This window comes from Anomaloglossus baeobatrachus, chromosome 7 (assembly GCF_048569485.1).
Source record: "Anomaloglossus baeobatrachus isolate aAnoBae1 chromosome 7, aAnoBae1.hap1, whole genome shotgun sequence".
Lineage (NCBI taxonomy): Eukaryota > Metazoa > Chordata > Amphibia > Anura > Aromobatidae > Anomaloglossus > Anomaloglossus baeobatrachus.
Genome location: NC_134359.1, coordinates 145,892,922 through 145,910,147, shown reverse-complemented (window position 1 = coordinate 145,910,147; position 17,226 = coordinate 145,892,922). Strand labels below are relative to the sequence as shown.

General features: G+C 44.1%; 1 protein-coding gene across 2 annotated transcripts in view; it reads right to left on the bottom strand.

The window, feature by feature from the left end:
- SLC40A1 (solute carrier family 40 member 1) overlaps nucleotides 1-17,226 on the bottom strand; it is a 353,113-nt gene that overhangs the window by 112,940 nt on the left and 222,947 nt on the right. For both annotated transcript variants that reach the window (XM_075317736.1, XM_075317735.1), the window contains exon 4: nucleotides 8,056-8,171. In XM_075317736.1, coding sequence (XP_075173851.1) covers nucleotides 8,056-8,171 — 116 coding nt within the window. The remainder of the gene's footprint in view (nucleotides 1-8,055; nucleotides 8,172-17,226) is intronic.

The window sequence follows — 17,226 nt, the reverse complement described above, 5'->3', positions numbered from 1 at the left end:
CTTCGCAATCGCAACCCACACATGATACTGTCTCTGAATCTTTACCCGAGACTCCAATGCCAACCTCTTCTTCCGCGTCATCTTCTCCTGAATGCACACCGAAATACAAAAGAGCAAGCACTACAACAGCAAGTTTACTGGTACTGAAAAACAACATTTCTACACATAAAGCAAATAAAGTGCTTGCAACCATTGCTGAACAAGGTCATGATGTACTGGTTCCAAGTCAGTCGGGTGTCTGGAGACGAATAATCTCAGAAGGATAGAAAATGAAAAACAAAATTTTTTAAAAACTTCAAAGCAAAGTTCCTTATTGTCTCCACTTCGATGGTAAAAGAATCCAAGGGGAAGAGTAGTTCTGCTGAAAAATACCACAACCGAAATCAAACTCGGTATTCTGAAATGTGAGAATGGTTCTGCCACGGCTGTTCACAAGGAACTACATCAGCTAATTGATGAATACGACGCTTGGGAAAATATTCGCATGATAATCTGCGACACGGCAGCAGTAAATACTGGTCGTTTGAACAGGATTGTAACGCTGATACAGGATGATGTCTTGAGAAAGGGCTTTCAGAAGCCACAATACATTGGCTGTCAAAACCATGTACTCGACCTCCTACTGAAGCACGTCATGAATTTCCTTATTCCAGAGTCAACGAAGAAACCAGAACTCAATTATTTCTTCATTGACAAATTAACAGAAAACTATGCCTCACTTCAGATCGATTACCACCAAGTTGCAACAGATGATGTCAACACAGGCGAGAATCCTGGATGGCGAGATGATTTCAAGTTCTTATATGAACTATGTCAGGCATATCGTCATTACAAAACAACATCACGTTGGCCTCGAATCAGTTGGAAGAAACTCCCAAACCTGCACATGGCAAGATGGAACTCGTGAGCTGTATATGCTGTTATAGCATTTTTTCTGATACCAGAGTGGCGCCGCGTCCTCGGTATAGCATGGGACTTCATCTGCTATGAAAGTGCAAATGCCTGGTTCCAGTCGCAACACTACAACGAAGCGTCCTTCAATGAACTCACTCATCAAGACAAAGTGCAAGAAGGCAATTAAGTGTTTGAAGGCACACTGGTTGGTCGAGGAGTCATTAATTGACATTCCCAGATCTAACCAAAATGCTGAACGTGCTGTAAAACTGATGGAGGAACTACATGCGAAATTGAAAAAAATTGAATTTTTGAATCTAAAATTCATAGGAAAAAATAATTTTTAAACACTTCTTTTGTACATATTGTACTTATAATTAACTGTTTTATACCGTATTTGTTAAAAAAACGAATAATAAAAGTTGCTAAGTTATTACTATTATCGTTTCAATAATGCAAAATTGCATGTCCTTTTTTGGGGGGAAAAAATAATTTTTGCCTTATTTCATTTGAATGAAAGGGGGAACTTTTTTTAAAAAACAAAAAAAAGCAATACTTATTCGTAAATTACCCATAAAAGTTCCTCGATTGCACATGGTTTCATAAAAAATTTTTTTTTGTCATTACACTAGCTCTGACAAAAAATAAAGAGGGCCTGCACAGTTTTATAAAAATCCGCTTCTCTACATGTCTTACAGTCATTCCATTCCAGTGTCAGTTGAATGCCAACCAGAGTACACCTCCTTCTAAATAATGTGCTTCTGATTAGGTGATCAAATCTTATTTAACGAGGGACAGTATAAAAAACACTGCTGTGGTCTTCACAATCCTCTTGCAATAGGACAAGCTGGATGGCAAAACAAGTGCTATTAACATCCCAAAAGTAATAGGAATGAAAAATATAACTTTTAATCATGCCAAAGGAGTTGAAAAGTCTTGAGTGAGGAAAAGAAGGGCTTAATTCTGGCTTTACTAGCAGAGGGATACAGTGAGCGTCACGTTGCCTCCATCCTTAATTTCTAAGACAGCATTCCATTACAACTAGGTCAAGCACCAGACATTGGGGACAACAAAAGAAAAGAAGACACAGCATCACCTAGCACAGGTGCTCAGGAAAAATGGGAATACAAAACAAAAAAAATAACTCCGGCACGCTGTATATTTCCTTAAATGTACATAATGGACACCAAATAGTCAATTCTTGATTCTTTTTTTGAAGTGAAAAAAAGTGCAAAAGTGCTATACAAGACAGAAAGTCCGCTGGGTGACAACGTTTCGGCCTTGAGGCCTTCCTCTGGTCGGACAGACTAAGATGAGCAGGAATCACCATGAAGCAGTATAAAGCGATGAAAAATGAAAATATGTATATTCTACCAAGGAGTAGGAGTAATCATGGAATCGAAGTATGTTCTCTGTTCTAGATGTGGAGTGCAGCTCATATAATACAGTTAGGTCCAGAAATATTTGGACAGTGACACAAGTTTTGTTATTTTAGCTGTTTACAAAAACATGTTCAGAAATACAATTATATATATAATATGGGCTGAAAGTGCACACTCCCAGCTGCAATATGAGAGTTTTCACATCCAAATCGGAGAAAGGGTTTAGGAATCATAGCTCTGTAATGCATAGCCTCCTCTTTTTCAAGGGACCAAAAGTAATTGGACAAGGGACTCTAAGGGCTGCAATTAACTCTGAAGGCGTCTCCCTCATTAACCTGTAATCAATGAAGTAGTTAAAAGGTCTGGGGTTGATTACAGGTGTGTGGTTTTGCATTTGGAAGCTGTTGCTGTGACCAGACAACATGCGGTCTAAGGAACTCTCAATTGAGGTGAAGCAGAACATCCTGAGGCTGAAAAAAAAGAAAAAATCCATCAGAGAGATAGCAGACATGCTTGGAGTAGCAAAATCAACAGTCGGGTACATTCTGAGAAAAAAGGAATTGACTGGTGAGCTTGGGAACTCAAAAAGGCCTGGGCGTCCACGGATGACAACAGTGGTGGATGATCGCCGCATACTTTCTTTGGTGAAGAAGAACCCGTTCACAACATCAACTGAAGTCCAGAACACTTTCAGTGAAGTAGGTGTATCTGTCTCCAAGTCAACAGTAAAGAGAAGACTCCATGAAAGTAAATACAAAGGGTTCACATCTAGATGCAAATCATTCATCAATTCCAAAAATAGAGAGGCCAGAGTTAAATTTGCTGAAAAACACCTCATGAAGCCAGCTCAGTTCTGGAAAAGTATTCTATGGACAGATGAGACCAAGATCAACCTGTACCAGAATGATGGGAAGAAAAAAGTTTGGAGAAGAAAGGGAACGGCACATGATCCAAGGCACACCACATCCTCTGTAAAACATGGTGGAGGCAACGTGATGGCATGGGCATGCATGGCTTTCAATGGCACTGGGTCACTTGTGTTTATTGATGACATAACAGCAGACAAGAGTAGCCGGATGAATTCTGAAGTGTACCGGGATATACTTTCAGCCCAGATTCAGCCAAATGCCACAAAGTTGATCGGACAGCGCTTCATAGTACAGATGGACAATGACCCCAAGCATACAGCCAAAGCTACCCAGGAGTTCATGAGTGCAAAAAAGTGGAACATTCTGCAATGGCCAAGTCAATCACCAGATCTTAACCCAATTGAGCATGCATTTCACTTGCTCAAATCCAGACTTAAGACGGAAAGACCCACAAACAAGCAAGACCTGAAGGCTGCGGCTGTAAAGGCCTGGCAAAGCATTAAGAAGGAGGAAACCCAGCGTTTGGTGATGTCCATGGGTTCCAGACTTAAGGCAGTGATTGCCTCCAAAGGATTCGCAACAAAATATTGAAAATAAAAGGGGTTTTTTTGGGTTTGGTTTATTTGTCCAATTACTTTTGACCTTCTAAAATGTGGAGTGTTTGTAAAGAAATGTGTACAATTCCTACAATTTCTATCAGATATTTTTGTTCAAACCTTCAAATTAAACGTTACAATCTGCACTTGAATTCTGTTGTAGAGGTTTCATTTCAAATCCAATGTGGTGGCATGCAGAGCCCAACTCGCGAAAATTGTGTCACTTTCCAAATATTTCTGGACCTAACTGTATGTGGTAGAATCGTTATATAATTCTCAATGACTACTATAAAGGAAAAGTTCAAAAGGTGTCTACCCTCTGAGCGAGAAGCTGGTCCCTGTATGGTGTTGGGAGAACAGCCCACAGAAAAAAACAATTGTCTTAGATGTTGTGCAATCCTAGCGCGATGTGGATCAATATGTAATATTTGAATAGAAGCTCAAAGAGCAGCCAGATGTCATGTCTGGGATCATATGTGTCATAACATGTAGAGAAGGAGAAACGGATTTGTGTCCAGGATGAGATGAATGATCGGATAAGCCTGGAGTTCAGGTTAGGAGGGAGTGAGGTATATCCACAGTGCCTTGGTAAAATCCTGGAGGGTAACCAGACCCTCGTCTCTGGTGAGATATATGCAGACCGCGCGTCCTGTGTGGTCAACAAAACTACAGACTGGCAGAGGGCAAAAGTGACTTTCCACTGACCTGGATGACCGTCATCCTATTCGAATGTCACTCAGCAAGCACAGGATGACATCAAGTGACCTACAAAAGGAATTGCAAATGGCAGCTGGGTGAAGTGCACAGCAAGAACAGTTTGTAACAGGCTCCTAGAGGCAGGGCTCAAGTCATGTAAAGCTAGAAAAAAGTCATCAGTGAGAAACAAAGGAGAGCCAGGCTGAAGTTTGCCAAATACAATAAGGATTGGACCATAGAAGACTGGAGTAAGGTAATCTTCTCTGATGAGTCTAATTTTCAGCTTTGCCCAACACCTGGTTGTCTAATGGTTAGATGGAGACCTGAAGAGGCGTACAAACCACAGTATCTTGCACCCACTGTGAAATCTGGTGGTGGATCAGTTATGATCTGGGGATGCTTAAGCAAGGCTGTAATTGGGCAAGTTAATCTTTGCAAAGGATGTATGAATCAATCCACATACAAGGTTATCATGGAAAAACAGTTGCTTCCTTCTGCTTAGGCAATGTTCCCCAACTCTGAGGCTAGCCCAATCTCCAGACCTGAACCTCATTGAAAACCTCTGGAATGTAATCAAGAGGAAGATGGATAGTCACAAGCCATCAAACAAAGAACTGCTTATATTTTTTGCACCGATAACAGACAGTAGACGAAGAAAACGGGTTGTAAATCCGCGCCAAGGACTCAGAGGATTCAATGGAGATTTATGCTTCTTTTATTGGCATGCAAATGTCTACGTGTTTCAGGAGTCACAGCTCCCTTCGTCAGGACAGCAAGCAAGGAACATCAAATCAGATGATTTGATGTTCCTTGCTTGCTGTCCTGACGAAGGGAGCTGTGAATCCTGAAATGCGTAGACATTTGCATGCCAATAAAAGAAGCATAAATCTCCATTGAATCCTCTGAGTCCTTGGCGCGGATTTACAACCCGTTTTCCTCGTCTACTTTCTGTTATCAGCCAATTTTGGGACTGCTGCCGGACTTGGATTCTTACATGCGTGCATAGTGGTTGTGACTGGCACAACCATTATAGGTGAGTGTAACACTTTCTTTCACCCTCCCATCACCTGGGTAAGACCCTATTGCGCTTTCTCTTCCACAGCCCTTTTATCTACTATATTTTTGCACCAGGAGAGGCATAAGGTCACCCAAAATCAGTGTGAAAGACTGGTGGAAAGCATGCCAAAATGCATCAAAACAGTGATTAAAAATCATGGTCATTCCACAAAATATTGATTTCTGAACTCTTCCTGAGTTAAAACAATAGTATTGTTGTTTCTAAATGATTATGAACTTGTTTTCTTGGCATTATTTGAGGTCTGAAAGCATTGCATTTTTTTTGTTATTTTGACCATTTCTCATATTTGGAAAATAAATGCAAAATTTATTGCTTTGAAATTCGGAGACATTGTCAGTAGTTTATAGAATAAAAGAACAATTTACATTTTACTCAAAAATATACCTATAAAGAGAAAAATCAGAAAAACTGAAAATTTTGCAGTGGTCTTTTAATTTTTGCCAGAGCTGTATATATACCGTATTTTTCGCTTTATAAGATGCACCGGATTAGAAGACGCACCCCAAATTTTGACATAAAAAAAGGTAAAAAAAAGAAAAATGGGGCCAGTCTTATACTCCGGTGTTCTCTTACCGAAGGGGGGCAGCAGTGGTGGCGTCCGTGGTGGCAGGAGCCGCGGGCTCAGTGGTGGCAGTGGCGGTGACGGCTGATTGGTGGCAGCGGCGGTGATGGCTCAGTGGTGGCAGCGGCGGTGACGGCTCAGTGGTGGCAGCGGCGGTGACGGCTCAGTGGTGGCAGCGGCGATGACGGCTCAGTGGTGGAGCAAACCGATGCGGTGTTTTCCCAGTGTGTCCGCGGTCCCGATTCAAGTGATGGCGCCCGGAGCCGGCGCGTGCGCAGATGGAGCTCTCATCCCAGGGCTCCATCTGCGCACGCGCTGACTCCCGGAGCAGCGCGTGCGCAGATGGAGCTCTCATCCAAGAGCTCCATCTGCGCACGCGCACGGCGCCATCATTTGAAAGTGGGACCGCGGACAAACTGGGCAACTTGCTGCACAGCCGCCCGCCCCGCCAGCAGGCTACCCGCCCACCCTGCGTGCAAGCGGCAGGGTACCTGTGCTTGCGTGCGGGCGGCAGCCGGGTGCCTGTGTGAGGGCGGCAGCCGCCTGCCGCCCGCACGGGCACCCGACTGCCGCCGGCACACAGCACCCGGCTGCCGCCGGCACACAGCACCCGGCTGCCGCCCGCACACAGCACCCGGCTGCCGCCCGCACACAGCACCCGGCTGCCGCCCGCACACAGCCACGGGTATTTGGCTGCCACCGCACGCAAGCACAGGTACCCGGCCGCTTGCACGCAGCCACAGGCACCCGGCCGCCCGATCGCCGCACAGACAGGACACCCAGGTACCGCTATATTCAGATTATAAGACGCACCCCCCATTTTCCTCCCAAATTTGTGCGTCTTATAAAGCGAAAAATACGGTATCTGCCTAATCAACAATGAGGATAAATAGCTTGTTTTTGAACTGGTTAATGGTTTTCTGTGGAATGGTCTGCCATGCTGAATGCACTTGAGACTCTCTAAGCTATGGCAGCTCGTTTAGGCCATGCAGGCTGCTCACAGTAGCATCAGTAACATGCAGCTTGGCATTTTCGGGTTGAAAAACAGGCTCCTGAAACAGTTTGGAGAATTGGCCTAAACTGGATCCACAACCAAACCTATATAAGCTAGTGTACCAAGCTGCTCGTGTACATGTACTGAATACTAGAGGGATACTTCAACTTTACATTATGTTAACCCCACACTCTAGTCCCGAGAGTAGAAACGGTTTGAGGTTCCCTTTTGAAGGCCTATTAATGGTGATTCCCATGTAGTCTCCAGGATAATCTCTGGCCATCATTGAGTCCAAAACAAAAGAGGATAGGCTTTGAGAGGGGTGGCATGAGGTCAATGGAATGCTTGTTACTGCAATGTTGTGCAAATACCTTCTAATGGCCTTTGTAGACAGCGTTTGACACCCCAGGATTCGTATGTAACATCTAATTTCACTTGCAGTATAAAGTGAATCAATAATGCAACCAGTGGTATGGCTATTTGTACAAAGATTGTTTTCTTTTTTTTCCAACACACTATGCTTCATGTGCCTAGTGCTACCGTGAGCAGCCTGCATTGCTTAAACATGATACCATAGCCTGCAGGTTATCTACTCATTTCACAACTTATCTACCATCTGGCACATGTGGGATGTCATTAGTTGGAAATTGCCCAAGGGACCTGCCCACAGTGGATCTTGATGATTGGTATACTCAAGTACATTTAATGTGGCAAAAATATTCCTCAGACAACCATGAATAACCTCATTGATATTATGGTAAGGCATGTAAAAGCAAGCTTTTCAGTGTTGTGCTTATACAAATCGAGATATTTTCAAAATGTTATTTACATTTCTTTATTTGCATAACAGTCCTGATTGCTATAATTCCACGACTTATCCTTCTTTGTCTTGAAATTTCAATTTTGTAGAGTGGAGATATTAATAGAAATTGATATACATTTTACAGTTATAGAATAGTAATCTTGTCAATATTTGTAACTAACCAAGAGCCATCCTTGATACATGGACAAAAGTTCGGTCTTGTACAAGAAAACCACCATCAGGATCATTCCACAAATTATAACGCAAATATTTTGCACAATTAAGGAAGTCTGTGCCACTGTAAAGGGGAGAAAAAAAAAGGAGAAAGTAAGGTTAGACATTGCCACAAAGTTTTTCTAAAACATGTTACTGTTTCAATAAACGTTGCATAAATCAATAGTACAAACGAATAGTAGAAGCTTTGTAATATATCTTATCAGAGAAATATGCTTTTTTTCTACACCTATGAGCCAAATGCTTTTTTCCTTTCCTCTTGAACTTATCCTTCACTAGGAAAAATAGCTAAAATCTGTTCTGCTCAAGACAAGGCAGACTGACAGTACACTGAGGAATCAGATAGTTCTCCATAAGGTCTATGGAGAGGGGGAAGGGTTAGAAGGAGCAAAGTGCAAGTAAGAGACACAGACACATGCTACTGCTTCTAGTGAATCACACACTATTAACGTTTGATTCGCAGTTAGGCTATGTACCAACGCTGCAGAAAATTTGCTGCAATTTTTTTGCGGAAATTCCGCGGATTTCTCAAAAAACACAGTACAGCAGGTCCCCAGCTATTTCTATAGCATTTTGGAACTGCTGTGCCCATGCTGCGTTTTTTTCCGCACCGGAAATAGTGCGGATTTCCCTTCGGAAAAATCTGCAGCATGTCAATTATTCCTATGGATTTTTCCGCACGATCCTATACTTACCTGCCTTGATTGAAGATACTGGAGTCACTTCCTCCGGTGCAGAGGAGCACGGTGTAGCCAGGAGCAGGAAGCAGGAGGTGGACGGGGCCTGCACGAGCTCCGGTCATGTGACAGCTGGCGCTGGTTCAGGCCCGCCAACCATCTCCTGCAGAGTGCAGACAGACACGGACGGAAAGTGAAGTGCTGCGTGATGGAGGTAAGCATGAACTCCCTGATCACTCCAGCACTTGTTCTGCATTGAGGATGCAGTGCCGAAGCCATGGTACTGTATCCTCAATGCAGAATGACCGCAGCATATCCGCAGGAAATTCCGCAATACATCCACAGCAAAACAGACAAAGTTGTGCTGCAGTTTTCTGGGAGCTCCTGCAGAATGTCCTGCGGATATATCCGCAGGACACTTTCCCCATGGGCACATAGCCTTACAATGCCCAAAACTGCTAAATAAGCTCTCTATGCTGCTTCTGCTCTCTATGCTGTTACTTAGATACAGAAGAGCAATAATCATCTTTAGCACTAGTAGAGCAGATTCTAAATTGTATGATGCCTGAATGCGAAAATTAAAATGGTGACACTCTCTCCATCCCTTAACAATTTGCTCCACCTTGGGTCAAGTAAAAAATCATTACTATAATGATATTTTAAGTGATGGGCGAACCTGAACTGTAAAGTTCGGGGTCCGTATCGGATACATAAGATATTCTCAGGGAACTCCGTGTAACTACTCTGATTCAGGTACCTGTATAATTTAAACAAATAAAGGAAAAAGAAAGAAAATAAGGAATAAAGCAGGAGCGTTATACTTACAGAATCTCCTGCGCGGCTGTCACCCAACTTCCATGGTTGCTCACTACTCTTATACATACTTACTGCTTTACCCGCCCACCGGCAGGCCTGGCATGTGTTTAATTGCAGTCAGACCACGCCCTCACCCTGTGTGACAGCGTCTGTGATTACTTGGAATCACACATGCTGTCTGCGTCTCTATAGTGCCACCTGCACTCTCCATTTTACTTCCTTGAGGGCCAGAGTGGGTGTTCCTGGGTGCTGAACACGCAGCGCGAATGTGGCGGCTCTGGATTGGTTGTACGAGCAGCCAGGTCCTTTAGTATAACATCCAATCCGGTCACATGACAGGGGACTTAAGGTCCTACAGACGATCCATACTTCTCCCTGACGAAGCGGTAATGTAACATTGTGAAACACACATCGAAGATCCATCTAGGCAGTGAGCGACACATTGTGGGGGCTACTTTTCTATGGTTAAGACTTTATAATCATTTGTGGAGATTATATTAAGGACATGATGCTGAAATTTATACACTAAATTCCTACACCAAATCTGCATCTTCTGGGAAAAAGCTGCATTAATATCGCTTCATGTTTAGATGCAATTTTTGCCATGAAATGCTGATTTGGTGCAGGAATTTGGTGAATATATTTCAGCACTAACTCAACATCTGCTGGCAAAATAATGCATTAAAACTGCGTTTTTTGCCAGGAGATGCAGTATTGGGGCAGGAATTTGGTGTATAAATTTCAGCATCATATCTGCATCTCTTGGCAAAAAAAACTGTTTTTTTGCCAGGTGATGCAAATTTCATTGAACTCAGTCACTGAGGGCACTCTCACACTTCCGGATTTTCGCCGGTTTCACGGATGCGGCGCACGCCAGTACAGTATGATTCAGTACAGTAGCAGCGCCACAACTTCCGGGTCACATGCTCTGGTCACATGACAGCACATGACCGGAGCTTGTTGCGCAACCATTGAACTGTATACACTGTACAGGAGCGCGGCGGATCCAACAAAGTGAAGAACAGCCGGATGTGTGAAAGCGGCCTGAGTTCAATGAGGTCACCTGAGAACAGTTTACCTAAGGTCACCAGTGGGGTACTGTGGGAACCTCTAGATGTGACTGCAGATAAACCGAGTGATGTCACTGCTCACATTTCGCTCAGATTTCGGAAATTTGGTGAAAATTTTGCAATTTTTAAACTTTGAAATTTTATGCCTATAAATCTGAGAGATATGTCACACAAAATAGTTGCTAAATAACATTTCCCACTTGTCTACTTTACACCAGCGCAATTTTCGAAACAAATTTTATTCTGTTAGGAAGTTAGAAGGAGTCAAAGTTCATCAGCAATTTCTCATTTTTCCAACAAAATTTACAAAACCATTTTTTTTAGGGACCACATCACATTTGAAGTGAATTTGAGGGGCCTAAGGGACAGAAAATACCCAAAAGTGACACCATTCTAAAAACTGCACTCCTCACACTGCTCAAAACCAAATCTAAGAAGTTTATTAACCCATCAGGTGTTTCACAGGAACCAAAGCAATGTGGAAGGAAAACATGAAAATTTTACTTTTTTATACAAAAATGTTACTTTAGCCATAAAACTTTACATTTTCACAAGAGAGAAAAGAGAAAGTGCACTATACAATTTATTGTACAATTTCTCCTGAGTACGCTGATACCTTATATGTGGGAAAAATCAATTGTTTGGGCGCACGGCAGAGCTCGAAAGGGAAGGAGCGCCATTCGAATTTTTGAACGCAAAATTGGCTGGACTCATTAGCGGACGCCATGTCGGGTTTGGAGACCCCTTGAGGTGCCTAAACAATGGAGCTCCCCCACATGTGACCCCCATTTTGGAAACTAGACCCCTCAAGAAATTTATCTAGATGTTTGGTGAGCCCCTTGAGCCCCCAAGGTCTCCACAGAAGTTGATAATGTTGAGCCATGAATATATATATATATATATATATATATATATATATATATATATATTTTTTACTATAAAACTGTTACTTGAACAGGTAGCTTTTTTTCACAAGGGTATCAGCAAAAAATGCACCATAAAACGCAGCAATTATTCCTGAGTACGCAGATACCTTATATGTGGTGGAAATCAATTGTTTGGGCGCACAGCAGGGCTTGGAAGAGAAGGAGCGCCATTTGACTTTTCAAACGCATAGACGCCGTGCATCACTGATCGGCTGCTGCAGGACCCACGGACGGATGAGATACAAAAAAAAAACGACGGGGGGACGGAAAAAAAAAAGTCACGACGAAATTTGAGCAAGGATGCCTATCCGTTATGTGCATCCCTGATCAGTGCTCGGCCGCTGCAGGGCGCACACACGGATGAAATGAAAAAAATGATGACAGATATGGACAAAAAAAAAGTCCTGCCAAAAATTGAGCACAGATGCAGATACGTTATCTGCATCACTGATCAGCGCTCGGCGGGACACACGGACGGATGAGGTGTAAAAAGATACAGGTAATACATAAAAAAATTTATACTCACAGTACCCAGAGGATTAGCAGGAGGATCACTGACCAGAGGAACTGCAGGAGGAATAGAAGGCAGCAAGTGGACAGCTTATTACAGGAGCAGCAGGTAGGAAGTTGGACAGCTTATGTCTGAAGACCCAGGAAGGACCCAGCGATGGAGGCAGATGTAATCGGACCAATGAAGAGCTCGGACGACCCGATGAAAGCAGGTAGGGGACGTCGGAGAGGGACAGCAGATGGAGAGGGGGAGAGGGAGATCGGAGAATCAGAGGCAGAAGAATGGGAGCAGAATAGAGATCACGGGGGCAGATCGCGGGGGAGACAGATCGCAGGGGGGGTACATCAGCAGGGGGATACATCGGCATGGTCAGGGGCATCACAGGAGCGCACAGGGGCCATTACGAGAGCGTGCAGGGGCCATCACGGGAGCGCGCAGGGGCCATCATGGGGAGCGTGTAATACTCACAGGGGGAGGCAGGAGCGGCAACTAGAAAGCAGCAGCAGCGGCGTCAGAAGTGGTGGCGTGGTACTAGAAGTGCCAGCCGGTTCATGCTGCAGACATGCTGAGGTAGGGCTCCCAAGCCGACACAAGCCAGATCAGGCCGCCACACTGCACACTGATTGGAGCGATCGAGCTATGACGCGAAATCGCTACAATCAGTGCTGCAGGGGCTGGGGGGCACCATGTTTGATCTCCTGCTATGATCTGCTACAGCACCTCATAGCAGGATCTCACAGGATCGCACTGATTCAGGCATTGTTTTAGCCGAAACCAGTGCGATCGATGTAGTTGGCGGTTCAGATTTGAACAACCAATCACAACGATCGTCGATGGGGGGTGATAATGCCAAAGCCCCTGGGGGTCAAGCAAAGGTCCCCTGCTGTAAGAAACAGCAGGGGACATCATTTGAAAGTCGTTGCTATGGCCACGGCAATCAAATGAACTTAGGCAGTAAAGTTACGTCCCTGGTCATTAAGTCACGTAAAAATAGGACATAACTTTACTGCCCGAGGTTGTGAACAGGTTAAGATTAGGGATGATCGAATATCACAAATATTTGGCAATAGTCGGCTTCGCGGATATAAGACGAATAGGTCACCGCTATGCGAATATTGGATGCGTAATGTAAGTCTATGGGAAGCCCGGATAGTTGCTATTCGGCAACTAGTTGAGTTTCCCATAGACTTAGGGCGGCGTTACATGGGACGATATATCGTGCGATCGCACCCGCCTGCGTCGTTTGTGCGTCACGGGCAATTTGTTGCTTGTGGCGCACAAAGTCGTTTACCCCCATCACACGTACTTACCTCCCGAACGACCTTGCTGCGGGCGGCGAACATCCTTATTCTGAAGGGAGAGGGACGTTCGGCATCACAGCGGCGTCACACAGTGGCCACTCAATAGAAGCGGAGGGGCGGAGATGAGCGGGACGTAACATCCCACCCACCTTCTTCCTTCTGCATTGCTGGCGGGACCCAGGTAAGGAGATATTCATCGTTCCCGGGGTGTCACACGGAGCGATGTGTGCTGCCTCGGGAACGTCGAACAACCGGCGCGCAGAAGGAGGAACAACTTTATGAAAATGAACGACGTATCAACGAGCAACGATAAGGTGAGTATTTTTGCTCGTTCACAGTCGTTCGTAGCTGTCACACGCTATAATATCGCTAACGATGCTGGATGTGAGTCACGGACGCCGTGACCCCGACGACATATCGCCCGATATATTGTAGCGTGTGACGCTGCCCTTACATTGTGCATCGACTATTCGCAAATAGTGGAATAACGTCGACTTATTCGGCGAATATGGGCGTTGCCGAATATTTGAGGCATTCGATCATCCCTAGTTAAGATATTTGTAGACAGCTATTAGGTCTCCTCTGAGTCTTCTCTTTTGCAAGCTAAACAATCCTAAATCCTGTAACCGTTCCTCATAGGACATGATTTGAAAACCAGTCACCATTCTGGTCTCTCTTCTCTGAACTTGCTCCAGTTTATTGATGTCTTTTTTAAAATGTGGTGCCTAGAACTGGACACAATATTCCAGATGAGGTCTGACCAAAGAGGAGTAAAGGGGATAATGACTTCACCTAATCTAGAATGTATGCTTCTGTTAATACATCCTAGGATGGTGTTTGCTTTTTTGCTGCTGGATCACACTGTTGACTCAGTCAGTCTGTTCAGTCTGTGATCTATTAGTAATTAATCAAAAATAACGTCTGGAACACCATACTGAGTCTGAACTGGGTGCAAAAAAACCTAAAGAAATCTACACTATATGGAGAGCCCAAACAACGTTTACGTAGTCGCCAGAACAGCTCTCAAACCAAAGTAAAAGAGGGGAAATTGCTAAGAAACAGTTTCTAGTGGGAAGCCTTAACTGGCTTCCTATTGCCCAACGACTACAGTTCAAAACACTAACCATGACATACAAAGCCACCCACAACCTGTCTCCTCCCTACATTTGTGACCTAGTCTCCCGGTGTTAAGGACAAGATTATGAACTATTAGGAGTATATATGAAGATATCCAAAAGCCAGGATTTAAGATGCTGTTTCAGACTGTGTACCCCACCTAGTTCTGCATTTGGACATAAGACTCAGACAGTCTGGGCTATTCATGTGATGAGTGAATCATGCTGACATTGCTTAATATAAATGAGGAACCAAGCACATTACAGTATATTGTATATCACAGAATAAGCTGTTCTACTTTATCCAATGGGAGACGTGTTACGTATTCTTGGCACCTAGCCAATAATTCCGTTTAAATATTTGTACAACTTCCGTATTAAAATAGTCTTACTTTCTATTCATATCTGAGTACGTCTCTGGTGTGGGTGAAAGAAAGTGGTATGCATGCTACCACAAGTGACTCATAATTTGGACTGCAGACAGTTTAAGAGGGATGCATGACTAGATTGCATCAAAGTAAATTTATGGCCAACATTAACACCGGTACTTACCTGCACGTAACCTTCGATCCTCACAAGATCTCCTTCTCTACTCCCCTCTCATCTTCTCTTCCCACCATCGCATCCAAGATTTCTCCCGTGCCTCCCCCCATACTCTGGAATGCTCTGCCTCAACACATCAGACTCTCACCTACCTTGACAAGCTTCAAAAAGAACCTGAAGACCCACCTCTTCCGACAAGCCTACAACCTGCTGTAACCCTCAGTCTGATACAGCGCCGCACAATCAGCTCTACCCTAACCTACTGTATCCTTACCCATCTCTTGTAGACTGTGAGCCCTCACGGGCAGGGACCTCTATCCTCCTGTACCTGTCTATGTCTTCTATTGTTTGATTATTGTACTTGTCCCTATTATGTTCACCCCTTTCACATGTAAAGCGCCATGGAATTGATGGCGCTATAATAATAATAAATAATAATAATAATAATAGTGACTAATAAATGTAATAAAACGTCAAATCAAGCCCCGACCTGTCAGAAAAAAAACACTTTAGCATATGTTCACACATTTAGTTTTTTACATTTTTCCTTTTTTGATTAGAAAGGGCTGTAACCTATACATTATATTGGTGTCTCTCTCACACCTCCTTTTTTAGGACATATTTGACAGCACTTTAAAAGGCCAGCTACAATGTGCCCGTTGGGATGTTGACCTTGCCCTCCTCCTCCTCCACCAGCACCACCGGCTCCAGTGGCCCTCTAAGAGCCACTGGCTGTTCTCAAATCTCAGACTTCTTAGGGCTCTTAGGTGGGCCCTGTAACATACATTGGGGAGTGATGGCAGTCATTTGCAGTTTTCTGCGTCCCCTATATCACTAGTGTGAAAGTTGGAATACGTACTCCATAACACTTTACGGTGCTATTGCCAATGTGGCCATTTGCATGTTGGCCTTGCCCTCTTCCTCCTCCTCCTCCACCAACACCACCAGCTCCAGTGGCCCTCTATTCAAATTCTATTCAAATGATTCAGAAATGTATGTTTTATGGACAAATGAACTCCACGCTGGGACATCGAAGCTGATGTCGTTGATGATGATTGCATCTGACCAAAAGTAGGTTGGGAGCAGGAGGCATCATCGCCTGCTTCCTAGACTGCAGTTTGTGAATCATGCAGCACCGTGCAAGTGGCAGTTGTTTCACTCTGGAACTCAGGCTTTATTCCACTAGCTAACACCGAGGATTTAAAAAAATTCCGTTTCCCCAGGGGGGAATGGTGCAAAGACCATGTAGCACAGCATCAGAAGTTATTCCCAACAGCAACCACACAAGTTTAAAGAACAAGTCAAACCCCTTGGGACTACTTAGGTCCACACAGTGTTATTCTATACCACAATAGTACGTGGCCGCACAATATGACAGTACACACGTGTAATTAGCGATACGTGACTCTAGGACATAACATTAAGCCATGACCAAAATGGTAATTTATAGTGGGCAGAAACAATAATTTATCCCAAAGTCCCATTTGGTAGGCACTGAAGGGGTATGAGGATAATATAGATAGCAGGGAAACACCGTCCACAGGAGGCTAAATAAAACTGTTGAAAAGTAACTGCTCGTTTAGACCCTTGGGGGAGAGAGTTTCTAGTTGAAAAATCCACCTTGTCTCTCTTTGCAGGATGAGTCTATCCCAATCCCCTCCTCTTTTGGGTCTCAAAACCTTGTCAATTCCAATCAACCTCAAAACACGTACATCTCCACCATGTTTTTCGGTGACGTGTCTGGCCACCGCAGTGTCCCTACGATGTTCAACGTCACCGAGATGTTCACCTATCCTCCGTCTAAACTCACGGATAGTTTTCCCGATATATTCGAGGCCACAGACACAGTCAATCTTGTAAATGACCCCCTGTGTACGACAGTTGATAAAGTGCCAGATTACATACTCTCTGGAGGTTACATTGCTTCTGAAAGTCCTAGTAGTCTGAATGACAGGACAAGCAATACAGCCTGAGCATTTAAAACATCCCTTAACTCCTCTTGTCAGCCAATTGTCGTCGATTGAACGCACAAAATGGCTATGGACCAACCGGTCTCCTGTATGTAATCTGTGGTCTCTTCGGGAGAATTGGACACAAATCCCTGTCCATTTGTAAGATGGACCAATGTTTACCCAGTATGCGGCGTACACTTCCCGCACC